Source organism: Manacus vitellinus, unplaced genomic scaffold (assembly GCF_001715985.3).
Source record: "Manacus vitellinus isolate BGI_N305 unplaced genomic scaffold, ASM171598v3 scaffold_20_pilon, whole genome shotgun sequence".
NCBI lineage: Eukaryota > Metazoa > Chordata > Aves > Passeriformes > Pipridae > Manacus > Manacus vitellinus.
This window is the reverse complement of record NW_021939471.1, coordinates 8,471,034-8,484,988: the sequence shown is the minus strand read 5'-3', so window position 1 is coordinate 8,484,988 and position 13,955 is coordinate 8,471,034. Positions and strand designations below refer to the sequence as shown.

Here is a 13,955-nt window from a genome sequence, read left to right as displayed (position 1 = left end):
AACAGGTGTTTATGGGAAAACTTTTTTCCCCTTATTTATGGCAATGTTGTAAAAACAGCTTTGCTTTCCCTCCCATCAGATTCCTGCTGCTGTAACGTCTTGCACAATCAGAAATGGTACTGTAAACTCCTGAAAAGTAGCAGGTAAAGGGTATTTAATCAGCTACTAGTGTATGTTTAGCCTAAAAAGAAGAATATTAAGTGGGGAATCTTGATTGCTGTCTTTAACCACCTAATGGATGATTACAAATAAGACAGACAGACACTTCTTAAAGCTGCACAGTGAAAAGATGAGTGGAAGTGGTCACAGGCAGCGTGAGGGAAATGTACCACGAGCTGCCATGGGAGTTTTGGCTGAGGGCTTGGGATGGGGACGGAGGGGCTGTGGGAGCTCCAGGAGCTGCCATGGGAGTTTTGACTGAGGGCTTGGGATGGGGACGGAGGGGCTGTGGGAGCTCCAGGAGCTGCCATGGGAGTTTTGACTGAGGGCTTGGGATGGGGACGGAGGGGCTGTGGGAGCTCCATCCCTGGCGCTGCCCCGGACTCGGGTGGACAAAGCCCTGGGCAGCCTCACCAGGGGCTGGACCCAGCGGGCCTCCAGGGGCCCTCCAAAGCCAAAGTGTTCTAATTTTGCTCCTTAAAAGACAGTTACCTAAAATGTGTTTCGTTTCAACTTGGTTTAAATGTCACTCTTTCAACACAGCTTTCTCGATACGCAGCCAGGTGTCATTAATTTGCGAAGTGTCTTTTTAAGGTAATTTTGGTATTGCTGAGGTAAACTTTAGGGGGTTTATGGTTAGGTCAGAATTATTCGCTTGCTTATTTGCAGCAGAATTGAAATGACTGAAGGCTTTGGGAGATGAGAGAAAACCATCAGGTAGGTACCTCACTGTAGCTAAGCCTAAGCCACACTTGCCTCTTACTTCTTCCTCACAGCACTGTGAAAGGTGCTCTTGCATTCCTCCGTGCGGCAGTGCATGAAATCGGTCCGTAAGTGCACAGACACTTGCAGAAAGTCTGTATTTCCCTGGGTGCTGTGAATGTTCTGTGCCCCCGGTGCCCCCGCTCCGCCTCAGCCCTCAGCAGCGTTCCCGCCCTCCCCGCGCGCCGCCGGCTCGGACCCGGCCTGAGGGGAGCGGCCCCTTCCAGGGGGGCACAGAGGGCATATCGGGCACAGAGGGCATATCGGGCACAGAGAACGAGCTCCTCTGTGTCCCCACGCTCGAGCAAAACTGCTTGCTTTAATAATTCCGTACTTTTCGTAATCTTTTCTTCAAACTTCGGAAGTTGCAGGGTCCTCCCTCGCTCAGACAATTCCCTGTAGCTTTCCTGTGCTGTGTAAAGTGGAAGGGAGCACGGCTTTTCAGACGGATACAGACAGCTCTCAAACGGTGGTGCAGTCTGTGATGGCTCCATCAGCTACTGCAGACCAACAGCTACCTCAAACTGTTAAAGCATTCAAAGAAAACTCATCTATAGCTGACTTCCTAGATTTTACATGGGCTAATGGAATCTGCCTGTAAGGATATTTTTGACTGCATGAAAGGTGAGAACTAGAAGGATAATTGATACCAGAATATAGAATAAAAAAACTTTTAAAATAGACTGTAGTAGATAAACTCAGCATTGACACTCTTGACCCATATGTCATATAAATTTTGACAAAACAGAGGAAAGCACATACATCCTGCCAGCAATCCATTCTCCTCTATTGCAGATGGATTTCATGAAGGGGCAAATGAATTCCGTGAATCTGGATTTGTGGGTAAATCCAGTAGTAATGGTGTGTTCTGTAATCATATGTAAAAATAAAACCACCACTCCATTTTTCAGGAACTTCATGGGACTTTTGGATAAGAAATATATGATTTATAGAGTAGAATTAGTTGTTTTCATTTGAGAATGATGGAGGTTTTTACGAGAACCTGTTTAAACCTAATATTCTTTCCTTCATCCTGTCTCAAGTTTCTGGATAGGTTTAATTATGTTAAATACCAAATGTTATCCAGCTAGCAGGTTTTTAGTAGACCACCTCAATTTTTCAGTGCTTTCTTTTTAAATCTTTAAGTCTTTTCTTGTCTATTACATCAAATGGGGTTCTTACTCATAGTCCTTTGAGGTCTTTCTTGCTTGATGTGTACTATTTCTGCATTTTAGTAGTTTTTCCTCATTCATACAGGATAGGGATGGCCATCATCAGGACAGGTCATTACAGCCAGCTTAATTGCTTTAGAGGTTTATTAGACAGTCTGATATACTTTAGGAAAGCTACTTACTAGCATTAAAGGCAGGGTATGTTTAGGTATCTGCCTCTTGTCAGAGATATTCAGAACAATGGTTTGAAAATGCTTTCCCATGATTTTACCCATCCTCTAGGTTAAAACCAGCTTTGATAGCACTTGAAGAAAAGAGGGGGGAAGGGAAAAGAGAGAGAGAGAAAGTAAAACTTGGTAACTTAAAAAAAAAACAACTTATCAAGTGGAAGAAATTGCTCTCTCTGCAGTGGGTATTTATTGCATTGAGACTTTTTAAAGTGAGTAGGTTGTGTAGCAGATCAGGTTGATTTGGAGTAAGTCACATTTTTTTTCAGTGTTAATTCATTCAGTCAGAAATTCACAAACTGCTGTGGTATCAGACTAAGACAGTGAGAATATATGCTCAACACCACTGAGCATATATTCATGACAATGTTAATTAAGTTTTCTATTATTACAGGTATTTCGATGTTTTACATAGTGTTAAATGCTAGCATAAAGAAAAGTGGCAGCAAAAAAAACCCACTTGTGTTGTTTTCACAAGTATTTCAGAATACTTGTGTTTCATTGCCCATGAGATTTTGCAAATGTGTTAGTTTTATAAGCCCCTTTGAAAATATGTTACATTGAGCCTAAATGTGAGCTACTTGACAATTTCAAGTCCAAGTATAGTTCTAGTTCATACGCTCATAACACATCATTGGTGTGAGAGTAAACAAGTGCTCTAATAAATAAATAAATAAATTAATAAATAAATAATTTTGCTTAAACTATGTGAGCTTGGAGTGGAAAGTCTCTGCAACTTGGCACCTAGCAATACAGATCATGAATCTCAGATTTTGAAAACACCAACTGTATGCAAAACCTTCAGATTTCTCAGTAAAACTGTTTCCAAGATACTCTTTTCAGTGGTAGGTAGTTGAAACCTTCTTAACAATATGATTACACATTTTTTTTAATGCTAGTATTTATTTTGCATTATTCCTTAACAGAAAGTATCACAGTTAACAAAAAAAATCATATCAAACCTTTCAGCAAACACAACCCACGGACTAATTTCTACCGTTTCTGGTTATTTTAAGAGCTATTAGAAGTCACAGTGCCTCTTAATTGCCTTTGTTTGAAAATACTGTAGTTGTTGACAAGCTGTAGTTCCAAGAGTAAAGCCTTGTGAGCTTTTTAACTTAAAAAAAATTGTACTTCATTTTTTTCTTTAAAAGTTATGTCAGTACGGAATTGGAACAGCATTCAGAAATAAGTTTTTCATTTTCTTTCATAGAAAGAGACAGCAGTAAAGTAACTCCACTGGAACACATGGTTGTTTAAATCACTTTGTGCTGACATTGTTATTAGTACCCAAGTTCATTTTTATAGAGTTGGGAGCACTGTTGCTTCAGAGAAGCTTACAAATACTAGCCAGTTAAGCTGCCTGAAGTCTTTTAAAGGTTTGGGGTTTTTTTAAGAGTATTAATATTTATTCAGAGGTCTATAATTAAAATATGTACAACTTTATGTGTGTTCTCAATTTTTTGACTTGGTTTTTACATGTACTGTTAGTCAAAAGTTACTTGTAGGTGCTATCTAATGTATTTGACTTGCAAACAGTCCAAATTTGTCATGGTTAAGAATTAAGAACATAGCGTTTATATGAAAATAATATCTTCTCCAAGAGTACACAATTAAGTTATTCATATTTTTATGATGAGAGTAATTTTCTAGTTTAGACAACCATTATTTTACCTAATGATTGAAATAAATGTGAAATTTCTTTCCTGCAGTAACGAGAGGCTGTTTGTATGACTGGACTGTGGTGAAAATGGAAGTACAATAATTACAGAAATAAATGGAGGCAGATAAGGTAAGTTTATTGACAGGTTTTTAATCTTAAGTTTCACATGTTAGTTTTAGAAATATAGAGCTCTCTTCACAGCATAATGAATAGACTCAAGTTCTTTGTTAATACTTTTATGTAGTCAATTAGAATGTTATGTCTCTCTCAGTTTTGCATATTGGTCATTTCACCTTCAAGGCCTTGAGGCAAAGCTGCTGGCAAACAGTGGTACAGACCAACTCAGCTATGGAAGACTTGGAGACTTAATGTGGAATGTTGTTTATGTTGAAAATTTAAAATATATCCATTCGATATCTATTTATGCTTTTTTTAATACAGTCATAACTTCCATCAATAAAATACTAGTGGCTTTGGGACACGACTTTTGCTACAACATGATGAGAATATGCAGCTTTTTTTTAAAAAAGAAAGCTCCTTTTGTTCAGTTTGAGTTGCCTGGTACAGTGTGAGAGATGAGAACTTACTGAATTGTAGGGAGAAAAAAGACAGCTTTTCATCTGACCTAGAACAGATAAATTCACTAGGATCCTTGGGGGTATCAGGTGCTTATTGTGGCTGAATCTATCCAAGGGAATTTAACTGTGCCTTGCAGAAGAGGCTTGTTTGCCAGCAGCAGTGCCAGTGAAGCTTAATGCATATTGCCTGTTCTTTTAAAACAACAGTATTAAGTTCTGGTAAATTCTGGTGGTGAACAGGAATACAGTATAAATAAAAATATGTACAGTAACTTTAGATTATTTGATTCTTCAAAATTAACCCGTACCTGCTATAACTTGAGACTTACTTTGCATAGTAAGAAGTCCTCAGATTAACTGCTAGAATGACACGACAATAAATGGAGATGCAAAAGCACAAATTTGTAGTATGAATATAGACAAATGCAAGAACATGAGTCACACTTTTAAGCAGCTTAACTTCTTTGGGAAACATGCAGTATTAAAACTGCATGAAAAATGATGCATAGCTAACTTTTGGCAAATATGACAGCATGTCAAGTGAGAAAAAATGTCTTTTAGGAGACAAACATTTATTCACATAATCAACTAATTTGTGCAGTCTCAAATTTCAACTTGGAAGAGGAGGATTTCTCCTCACTAAAATGATTTGAGTCATAATGAAAAGACAAACAGATTGTTTAAGTAAGATCACAGACAATACCCGAGTCTGGATTCAGAAAGGCAAGTGTACCGCAGCAATATGAGCTGAAAATACAGTACAGAGTAAGATTACAGCAGGAACTCTCTTGTTAAGAAGTACTTTGAAAGAGAGAGGTAAGCATTCAGCCATTCTCTATATACAGTTTTCCTTTCGGTCAGAGAGTGAGGCACACTGCACTTCGTGATGCCAGCAGAGGAAGTTAATGAAATATGGCCACTTCAGGGCATGTTCAAGTATACCTTGTCTATTTTAACCATACAAACTAAAGCAGCAAGTACAAATCACATTTTCCTTCTCTGAAGCACAGGAGAGGTATGCTTGTTTGGTATTTATTTAGAATTCCCAGTCTGTATCATCTTGATTTGCAGTAATATGTCCAAGTCCAGTCCCAACTGTTGTTGAGGGCAGTGCCAAGAACTCTGATCTGTTATTTTGAATAGGAGGTGGCAATAGAGATAGTAGTGAATTCTGTGTTTGTTCTTTTATCTAGAAAGAAAAAAAGTTAAAACAGGGCTGCATATAAAAGTCTCCATAACCTTGCAACTGACTTCATTAGAAGCACGTGAAATCAGAGCCATGTTTTTGCATGTTACAATACTGAACAAAACAGGATGAGAGATTTCACTTTCCTCACTCTAGAGTAAGTTGAATTAGTCTTTCAAGACTAATTAAATTAGCTTTGCAGTTCTGATTTAAATTATTAACCATTATTCTTATTAGTTAGGCTGACGTTAGTTAAACCAACTTTATCAAAGGGGAAATGGATTATTCTTATGCCTCCTATATCAATACCATTTTGTTAAAAAAAAGAAGTCTGAAACAGGTATGCTGTTACAGGATGCTTTTTGGCTCCAGGTAACTTAACTATTTTTGAAATCCAACTCTTTCTGTGGCTTATTTAGGTTATAGCTGTGTCATTTTACAAAATGTAGTAAACTCACCTGTTTGAAGAACGTATGCGAAAGCAAACTGCTTGCTGAAGGCCTGAATCATAAAATGAACAATATAATTATGTTTTGGAAAGTAAAATACTGCTTTTGGGAAATGGGCCAGACTGACAAGTCAATTTAAGCCCTGTGGTTTTTCATCCACGGGACAAATGTGAAGAATGAGAAAAGAACCACACAAATCCTACATTCTATGCCTCAATTTGTAGTAAAAGCACTACTGAAGAAATCTATTTTTAAAGGCTTTTTCACATTTCTGTTTAACAAGGAATTTAATGCCTCATTCAAAAGAGACATAGGATTGAAAATGGGTATTTCAGATTTCTGCTTTTTTCTTAGACAAAGTGCATGTTTGAAAATTAATTTTACATTTTACGAAGCACATTCATATTACAAGAAATTCAGGGGTCAAATGACTTTAAAGCATGGTTCCTTTATCAGACAAGATAATTCTTAAATTACAAAACCAAACATAAGTGAATTGTTTTACATAGTACATCTGGTCTGAAATTCTGACTTTAACAGCATTCAAGCAATTACTGTATCCTAAACTGTGGGCTATCCTTGCTCTTAGATTGAGGTGACAAAAAATTAGTTTTCACCAGAAGGTTACCTTTTCTCAGGGTCCTGTTGCAAGCAGAGTTCTACCAAGTTGTGGAAAGCAGGTGAAAATGTTTTGGAAAAGGGAATCTGTAGTCTTTCGCTGGTCATTGTGCGTGTCATGCTCTCACCAATTCCAGAATCGACCCCCGATCGGGAATTCTTCATCCTGGATTCCCCCCGGGGAAAGGTATTTATATCCCAAGGATAGTATGTGGGACCTTTCAGCTTTTGCAGCAGCATCTAGTAGGAAGGAATAACAGTATGTGAGAGTTCAACAAGGGCTATTCAGGCTAAGCTGTGAAACTCCAGGAATGGAAGGATTATTTGTTCTAGAAAGAAGCATGCATATTTGAAGTAAAAAAAACAGCCACATTACTTCAACAGTAATGGCATTGGTTTCTCTGAGTAAAACCAAAAAAAATGCTCAGCATGTTTTGAAGTAGAAATAAGAGTTTAGAATCATACCTGAGTGCGGGGCATATCCTGAAATGGAACATGTCCATTGGCTAATTCACACGCTGTAATTCCCACGCTGTAAATGTCAGACTTCATGTTATACCCAGACAAATCCTGGGACAGCAAGAAAACACTACTGATCACTGATGCCACTGAGCGGTGCCAACAGAAATACAAATGTCTGTTTCAAGACAAGATTCTAATACCCTGTAATCTACACGGTATTGAAACAATCAAATTGGGAAACCTCAGGTTTTGTTAGGAGTCTGATGGTTGTAGTTTCCAGGAGGGTCAAGTAAAGAGACTTAGTACAGCATCACCTTACTAACAGCTTGAAAACTGGTTCTCTTTAGGAGAATTAAAAATTCAGTACATATTTCAGTTCAACATCTTCCATTGCACTTCTACAAGCAGACTTAAGTTAGAAGTTGAGTACTGCCACTAATGTTGAGGAGGAAAAATTAAGTGTTATACCAACCTGTCTCAGTAGTTCAGGACTCAGCCAAGGAAGCACGGATGTACTAAACTGGGGGAAATCATATACCACCTTAGACTTTTGTCCATTGTTAACTAAACTGTAGAGGTTGTTTAGACCAGAGAGAGAAACCAGCCCATCCTCTGAAATCAAAATGTGGCTAGCTTTAATATTCCTGTAACATAAATAAGAATTACTCAAAGCACTATTAGAGCACAAAGGCTTTCATATTTCATTAACTTATAGTGAGATGTTACCAAGCAGTTCTATTTAGCAGATTATTTTCATGGAAGTCCTTCACTCAGTATGAGTTGTCTTTTTAATACAGTCCCAAGAGAGAGGAGAGATGATCAGAAAAAAAAGCGCCAGAAACTGGAGAAGGGCCCTTCTTCCCTGCAAAGGGTGTAAGCTAAGGAAGCCCGTTCTACAACCCTGGTTCTCTTCCACTTCAAAGAGGCAAAGCCAGGCAGATGTATTATCCCTGTAACAACTGGCTTGAAATAATGTATGAATACAGCTCCTGTTAAGCTTTTACAAACTTGGTTCTGCTGTATTGAAATAAAAAATACTTCCGCGCTGTCTGACACAAGGAGATATATAGAAAAAGGAAGGAGACAATACTTAAGCTGAGACGCTGTAATCTGATTCTTACCTATTGTCATTCTCCTACCTGTGAATATATCCATTCTGGTGCATGTAATTTAATCCTCTGATTGCACCAAGCAGAATGTTCCCTATCAAAGCTTCACTCATTCCTTCAGGAAAGTAAGTCTTCAGCAGGCGTCTAGCTGAACCTGAAAGTGAAAAAAATCTAGCTAAGCCTAAGAAGTCTTGTTAAATTACTTGTCTGTGCTTGCTTCATTATATACATTCATCAAGAGTGGCATTCCTATCTTTATGTTGACTACGGTACATCAAGAACAGTTATTACATGGATGCAACTGATGCATCTATCAGGCAAAGATCACACTCACATCGTGCTTCTGTTAACTGAAAGTCTATGCCCAACCTCTATTCATTATAGATAGGTTTTCTGTTGGCAAAAATCAGTTGTATAAAGTCAAATACATCTCCCAGTTATCATTCCTCATACGGTGGGTGCTAGGACTAAGTGGAATTTAATGAAGTTTCAATACTAGTCTTCACTGGGGAGGAAGATTATGTACAGCAGTCTTCTCTAAACAAGTGGTTTGGGAAGGTTTGTTTTTTCTACAAGACAGGAGATGCTTAAAGAAAAAGCTCTCCTGGACCATGTGGTCCAACTTGTATTAGCCCTTTTTCCTATTCCAAAATTGCCGTTAACAGTTCTTACCATAGGCCATGAATGGGGAGATGACCCAAAGCCAGCTACCAGCTGTAAAAACTGTCCAAAACGTCATTATGTTGGGATGCTGGAAAAAGTGGGATAAAACCACCTCATTCTATGGAATTAAATGAAAGTAGATGTGTTAATCACAAGACAGCAGTCTTATGAAGAGCATTAACTACATCAGTAGAAAGAACAGTTTCCTGTGTGCATTTATACAAGATTGCAGGTGATGTGCATAGCCTGGACCAGAAATGTGAATAACCTGCCCATAATTGCATTTGTCTGAAGTAAATCTAGTTTGTTCATAGTCCAGACTTTCGGTGTTAACTACAGACTACAGAACATGTTCCAAATAAGAAGTTGTACAATTACAGAAGTATTTCTAAAACGCTTGTGTTTTCTTCAGAAAGCACCTCTCAAATTTACACATGCCTTGTGTTTATTATATTCTATTTCTTTGGGGGAAAATCTTGACTGAAATGACCCAGTACAAACAAAGGCTACCTCTGTTCAGTAACCTCATATGTATTCATCACTGTCTCCATCAGAATTGTGCAGAAATGCTGTTGCTTTACCTGTAAGGCTTTCAAATGCTCTTCAGAGCAATTTTCTAGGTCTGTGATCCTTACAGCAACTTGCATGTCTGTAGGTGTATGCCGTGCAAGGTAGACTGAAGTTAAATTGTTGAACCTCCTTCCTGAAACCAGAAGTGGCTACCTTAACATTGGAAAATATAATGATCCATCACATAATTTCCTTCACGTTTAGAGATAATTTTCTACTTCTAAAAATACAATTGATAGCAACACGACCTTTTCTTTAAGAATGTCAAGAACTAGTTGCAAAATTAGTTGCAGCAAATTGAAGCATAGCTCTGCTATTTTGAGAACAACTAAAAGTTTTTGAACATTTGTCAGTATCACTTATACATCTAAATGACCAACACATGCATATTCACAGAAACGTGCATGTGCAGTAGGATTCAAGGCAGTTTTCCTTAGAACAATCACCTTGGGTAGCCAAGTCACAAGACATGATGTACTTAATGCTGTATTTATTGTCACGTACCACAGATTTAGAAAACTGACATGCACATGCACAAACATCAAGAGAAAATTTCAGGTAATTGTTGATTTGTCTTATATCTTGAAATAAGTGATTACTGAAACGTGAGCAATGCTCTGGGCACTTTTCTCAACTAAGGAGACACAAGAGTAGTTCTACATTTTCCAAATCTAATATTTACTGCACTGAGCAATAAATTATTGCTAACAGGAAGAAGAAATATTTTAAGGTACACTTATGTTACCTATTTCCAGCTGGAGTTCATAGTGAGAGACATTAGAAGAGCAAAATACCATTTCATTCCTTCCTGTAGATGGGGGAATCCAGGCTAGATCAGAATCAGCCTAGCAGTGCGAAAAAACAGTTCTCAAAATGACTATGCAATTTTGAATAATTTATGTTTAATGCAGAAATATCATTAATGCTAAGTATTAAATCAGAACATTCAATTCGATGCTTTTACCATTACTGAGACTTAGTTGTATGAGTTACTGGTTTTTTGTGTCTGTGTTTGTTTTTAAACTGGCACAAGATTAACACTTAGTTACCTACAGCCTTCTTTCAAAGTGGAAGCCCTGAAATACTTTGGTTATTTTTGCTGTTAACAGTTTAAGAAATACTCCCCAATGAGGTTATTTTTAATATGTACCAGCTTTGTATTTAACCTTGGCAGTTGAATTTTCTGTTTTCTTCTTACCAGGCATTCATGGATGCTGCTCTGAGATAGCTCTTCTGGTCTGATTGATTCAACTGGCGTACGTAGAATACAGGAACAGTCCTTGAGAACAGAAACAAGTGAGTGTCTGTGAAGTTGCTGCAATTTATTAAACCTGGCAGTGGGAAAGCATTAAAAAGTAGCCCCTATAAGCAGGAGCTCAGAAAGTCTGCTACAAGTCAGTCAAGCAAGGGGTTATGAAACAGCATAAAACACATACATGGCAGAAGAGGAGATACTAAACAGTTTCCTTCACCAAAATTGATACAACAAAGTTTAAACATCTCAGTGCTGTGGAAATCCCTTCAACCAAGATATTTCACCAGAACTTTTCATATTAAGCTATAACTGGGTAACAAGGTACAACAGCCAAAATTTTTCAAGAGAAACTTACCAAACAAGACATGGAACCGCTTTAGGTCAGGGGAAAAGTCATATACATCCATTTATCCTAGAAAAAATAAGGTAGCAATGTAAGATAATACATAAACCAGTGATAAACATAAATTTCCTTAACTTAGAGGCATTCCTCTAAGTTAACACCCACACAAACCCCCAGAACTCCAGCTCTTGGAAAGCCTGCTTCCACTGGGCCTTTAAGCAGCATATCAATTCCAAACTCCACACTGAGGACTACACATGTCAACTCAAGCTTTCCCTTTCAATTTATGGGTTTAGAAATCTTATTGCCACTTTTGAACAAACAATTGAATTGCAAGTTAACTGCACAAGTGCAGAAAGTAAAAAAGAATGGATTCATTAATCCCTGGCAGTTTGTAGGAAAAGAAATCAGTCTTGTTTCAAAGGCGCACAGCTGTGCTAGTCAGATCTCAGCTGTGTGCAGCTGAACTAGCTCACAAAAAAAGCAAGGCAGAAGCTATTGCACTTTACATTTCACAAGCGAGAGAGGAAATACTATTGTAAGGGATTTCAGTTTAAAAAAAAAAGGAGGGGAAGCAACTCCAATAATTTTCACTTTACTTAGGCAAACTCCCTCACAGATTTCAGTAGCCACTCTGAAAGTCCTCCAGCTGACTTATTTTATGTCTGATGCTTTGAAAGCTTAGGCAGTGAGAGAGATGTCTAAGAAGTGTATCAAAGCTAATTTACTTTAGCTATAAGCAAGTCTTCAACAGTAAAATCATTGAAGTTGGAAAAGACCTCAAAGATCACAGAGTCCAACCAGTAACCCAGTAATGCCAGGCCCACCACTAAACCATGTCCCCAAGTACCCCATCTACATGTTTTTTGAACACTACTAGGGACAATGACTCTACGCTTCCCTGGGCAGCTTGTTCCAATGCTTGACAATCCTTTCAGTGAAGAAAATTTTCCCAAGATCCAATCTAAACCTCCTTTGGTGCAACTTGAGGCCATTTCCTGTCATCCTATCGCTTGTTATCTGGGAGAAGAGGCCAACTCCCACCTCACTACAACCTCCGTTCAGGTAGTTTTAGAGAGTGAGAAGGTCCCTCCCAGCTTCCTCTTCTCCAGGCTAAACAACTCCAACTCCTTCAGCCACTCTTTATAATACTTGTGCTGTAGACCCTTCACCAGCTCCGTTTCCCTTCTCTGAACACCCTCCAGTGCCTCAATGTCTTTCTTCTTGTTAGGGGCTCAAAGCTGAACACAGTACTTGAGGTGTGGCCTCGCCTCACCAGTGCCAAGTACAGAGGGACAGTCACTTCCCTGGTCCTGCTCCCAGACTATTGCTGATACAAGCCAGGTACCATTGGCTTTGGCCATCTGGGCACACTGCTGGCTCACCTTCAGCCAGCTGTCAAACAGCACCCCCAAGTCCTTTTCTGATGGGCAGCTTTCCAGCCCCCATTAGGAATCCTACTTGGTGGCTGATAAAAAGTCAGCTATAGGATGTAGTTCCATGTTAACATGCAATTTTTGCATGACAGTTAACTTTAAAAAGGTGAAGTACTATATCAGAAACTGATAATTTTGTTTATTAAGGAGCTAAGCTTGAGTATAGCCTGCACTTAAATTATGCATGCTACTTAATCAAGGCAACACTCTTGAAAAGCTAACAAGCCCCCACCACTCCATTCACTGCCAAATATCCAAGCCACTCATAATCCTTAATATTTTTGCCCCAAAAATTTGCTTGAAGAAATTCTTTATTAAATATTCCAAATGGAGACGAAAGGAGATCCTTAGTAGGTACTGGGTACCTTCAGATGATCAGGGTTTAACTTGCCTAACTGAGGAAGTCTGTAGCAGAGTGAAAAAAAAAGAACGCAGGTGCTTCAAGTGGCCAGCACTGTAATGGCCACAGCATCTTTGTCCTATCTGGAAAGAAGATGCCTCTTTCTGTTATACAAGACAATTTATTCTGCTGCTTGCAACGTGAAACCACAGACGCTAAGCTGAAGAATCAAGTCTTAATAACTACGACATACTAAAGTCAAATTATTGTAGACTTAGTTCAAAGGCATATAGCCAGCCAACAGAATCGTTCACGATGCACATTTATTCAAATAACATTACAATTTCAAGATTTTTATTTTTTGTTTTTCTTATGTAGTTTAACATTGCTTCCATTTTTCAATACGGTTTTAGATTATGACCCCACATGAACCTTTTCCCTGTCTCCACGTTTTTCCTTCTGTATCGCAGACTTTTTTTTTTTTTTTTTTGTACTGCGGAGAGGGACAATGTTGCACAGGTAAAATGACACATTCATCCCAGCCTGGCCAAAGCTTCAAATGCAGACAGCAGTGCAGGGCAGGAAGAAGCATAGAAGCCCGTGCCCGTGACCCGGGGGAGTGTGGAGGCTCCGGAGCCCGAAGCCCCTGTACCGCGAACTCGAGTTCCCGGGCTCTGCTGACGCTGATCTGCAGCTCGTACTGCAGCGTCTGGAGCGGCTGAGGCAGCTCCCGGTCGTGTGAAATGATCCGCAGGCTCCCCCGCGGCTCCTCACTCGCTCCGCTAAGCTCGTACCTTGCCTTCCTCGTGGGGCCCCCGCCTCCCTCCGGCCTCCCGCGGCGGCCGGGACGGGGCTGCGCTCCCGCCAGCGCGGCGACCCCGCGCCGCCCCCGCAGCCGCCTCCCGAGCCCAGCGTGCGCCGCTCCCTCTCCCCGGCCCGCCCGGGTCCCCCCGCAGCGCGGCT

The 13,955-nt window shown here is 39.5% G+C and overlaps 1 protein-coding gene and 1 long non-coding RNA gene across 3 annotated transcripts; one reads left to right on the top strand and one right to left on the bottom strand.

Moving 5' to 3' along the window:
* The first annotated feature begins 35 nt into the window (after positions 1–35).
* LOC108639475 lies at positions 36–11,344 on the top strand. Its single transcript, XR_001920528.2, has 3 exons — positions 36–143; positions 4,033–4,112; positions 10,820–11,344. It is a non-coding gene; the product is annotated as an uncharacterized LOC108639475 (long non-coding RNA).
* STRADB (STE20 related adaptor beta) lies at positions 3,204–13,856 on the bottom strand. Of its 2 annotated transcripts, none has more exons than XM_008931103.3 (12): positions 13,787–13,856; positions 11,229–11,285; positions 10,817–10,897; positions 10,364–10,463; positions 9,630–9,751; positions 9,058–9,166; positions 8,416–8,539; positions 7,749–7,920; positions 7,280–7,384; positions 6,825–7,054; positions 6,206–6,248; positions 3,204–5,750 (listed from the first exon to the last, which is right to left on the bottom strand). In XM_008931103.3, the coding sequence occupies exons 2-12, from the start codon at positions 11,238–11,240 to the stop codon at positions 5,598–5,600; spliced, it is 1,251 nt and encodes a 416-aa protein (XP_008929351.1). In that variant the 5' UTR covers positions 11,241–11,285; positions 13,787–13,856; the 3' UTR covers positions 3,204–5,597. The 2 variants fall into 2 exon arrangements, with proteins under 2 accessions (XP_008929351.1, XP_017927117.1); XM_018071628.2 differs by having other exon boundaries at positions 9,058–9,136.
* Positions 13,857–13,955: the final 99 nt, after the last annotated feature.

Bases quoted from the DNA above. Each gene is read 5' to 3' on its own strand.
- STRADB (XM_008931103.3), bottom strand. The intron at 8,540-9,057 runs GTAAGAACTGTT...TTTCACTTTCAG, and splicing joins CTCCCCATTCATGGCCTATG to GTTCAGCTAGACGCCTGCTG. The intron at 7,385-7,748 runs GTTGGTATAACA...TTGCTGTCCCAG, and splicing joins GTCCTGAACTACTGAGACAG to GATTTGTCTGGGTATAACAT.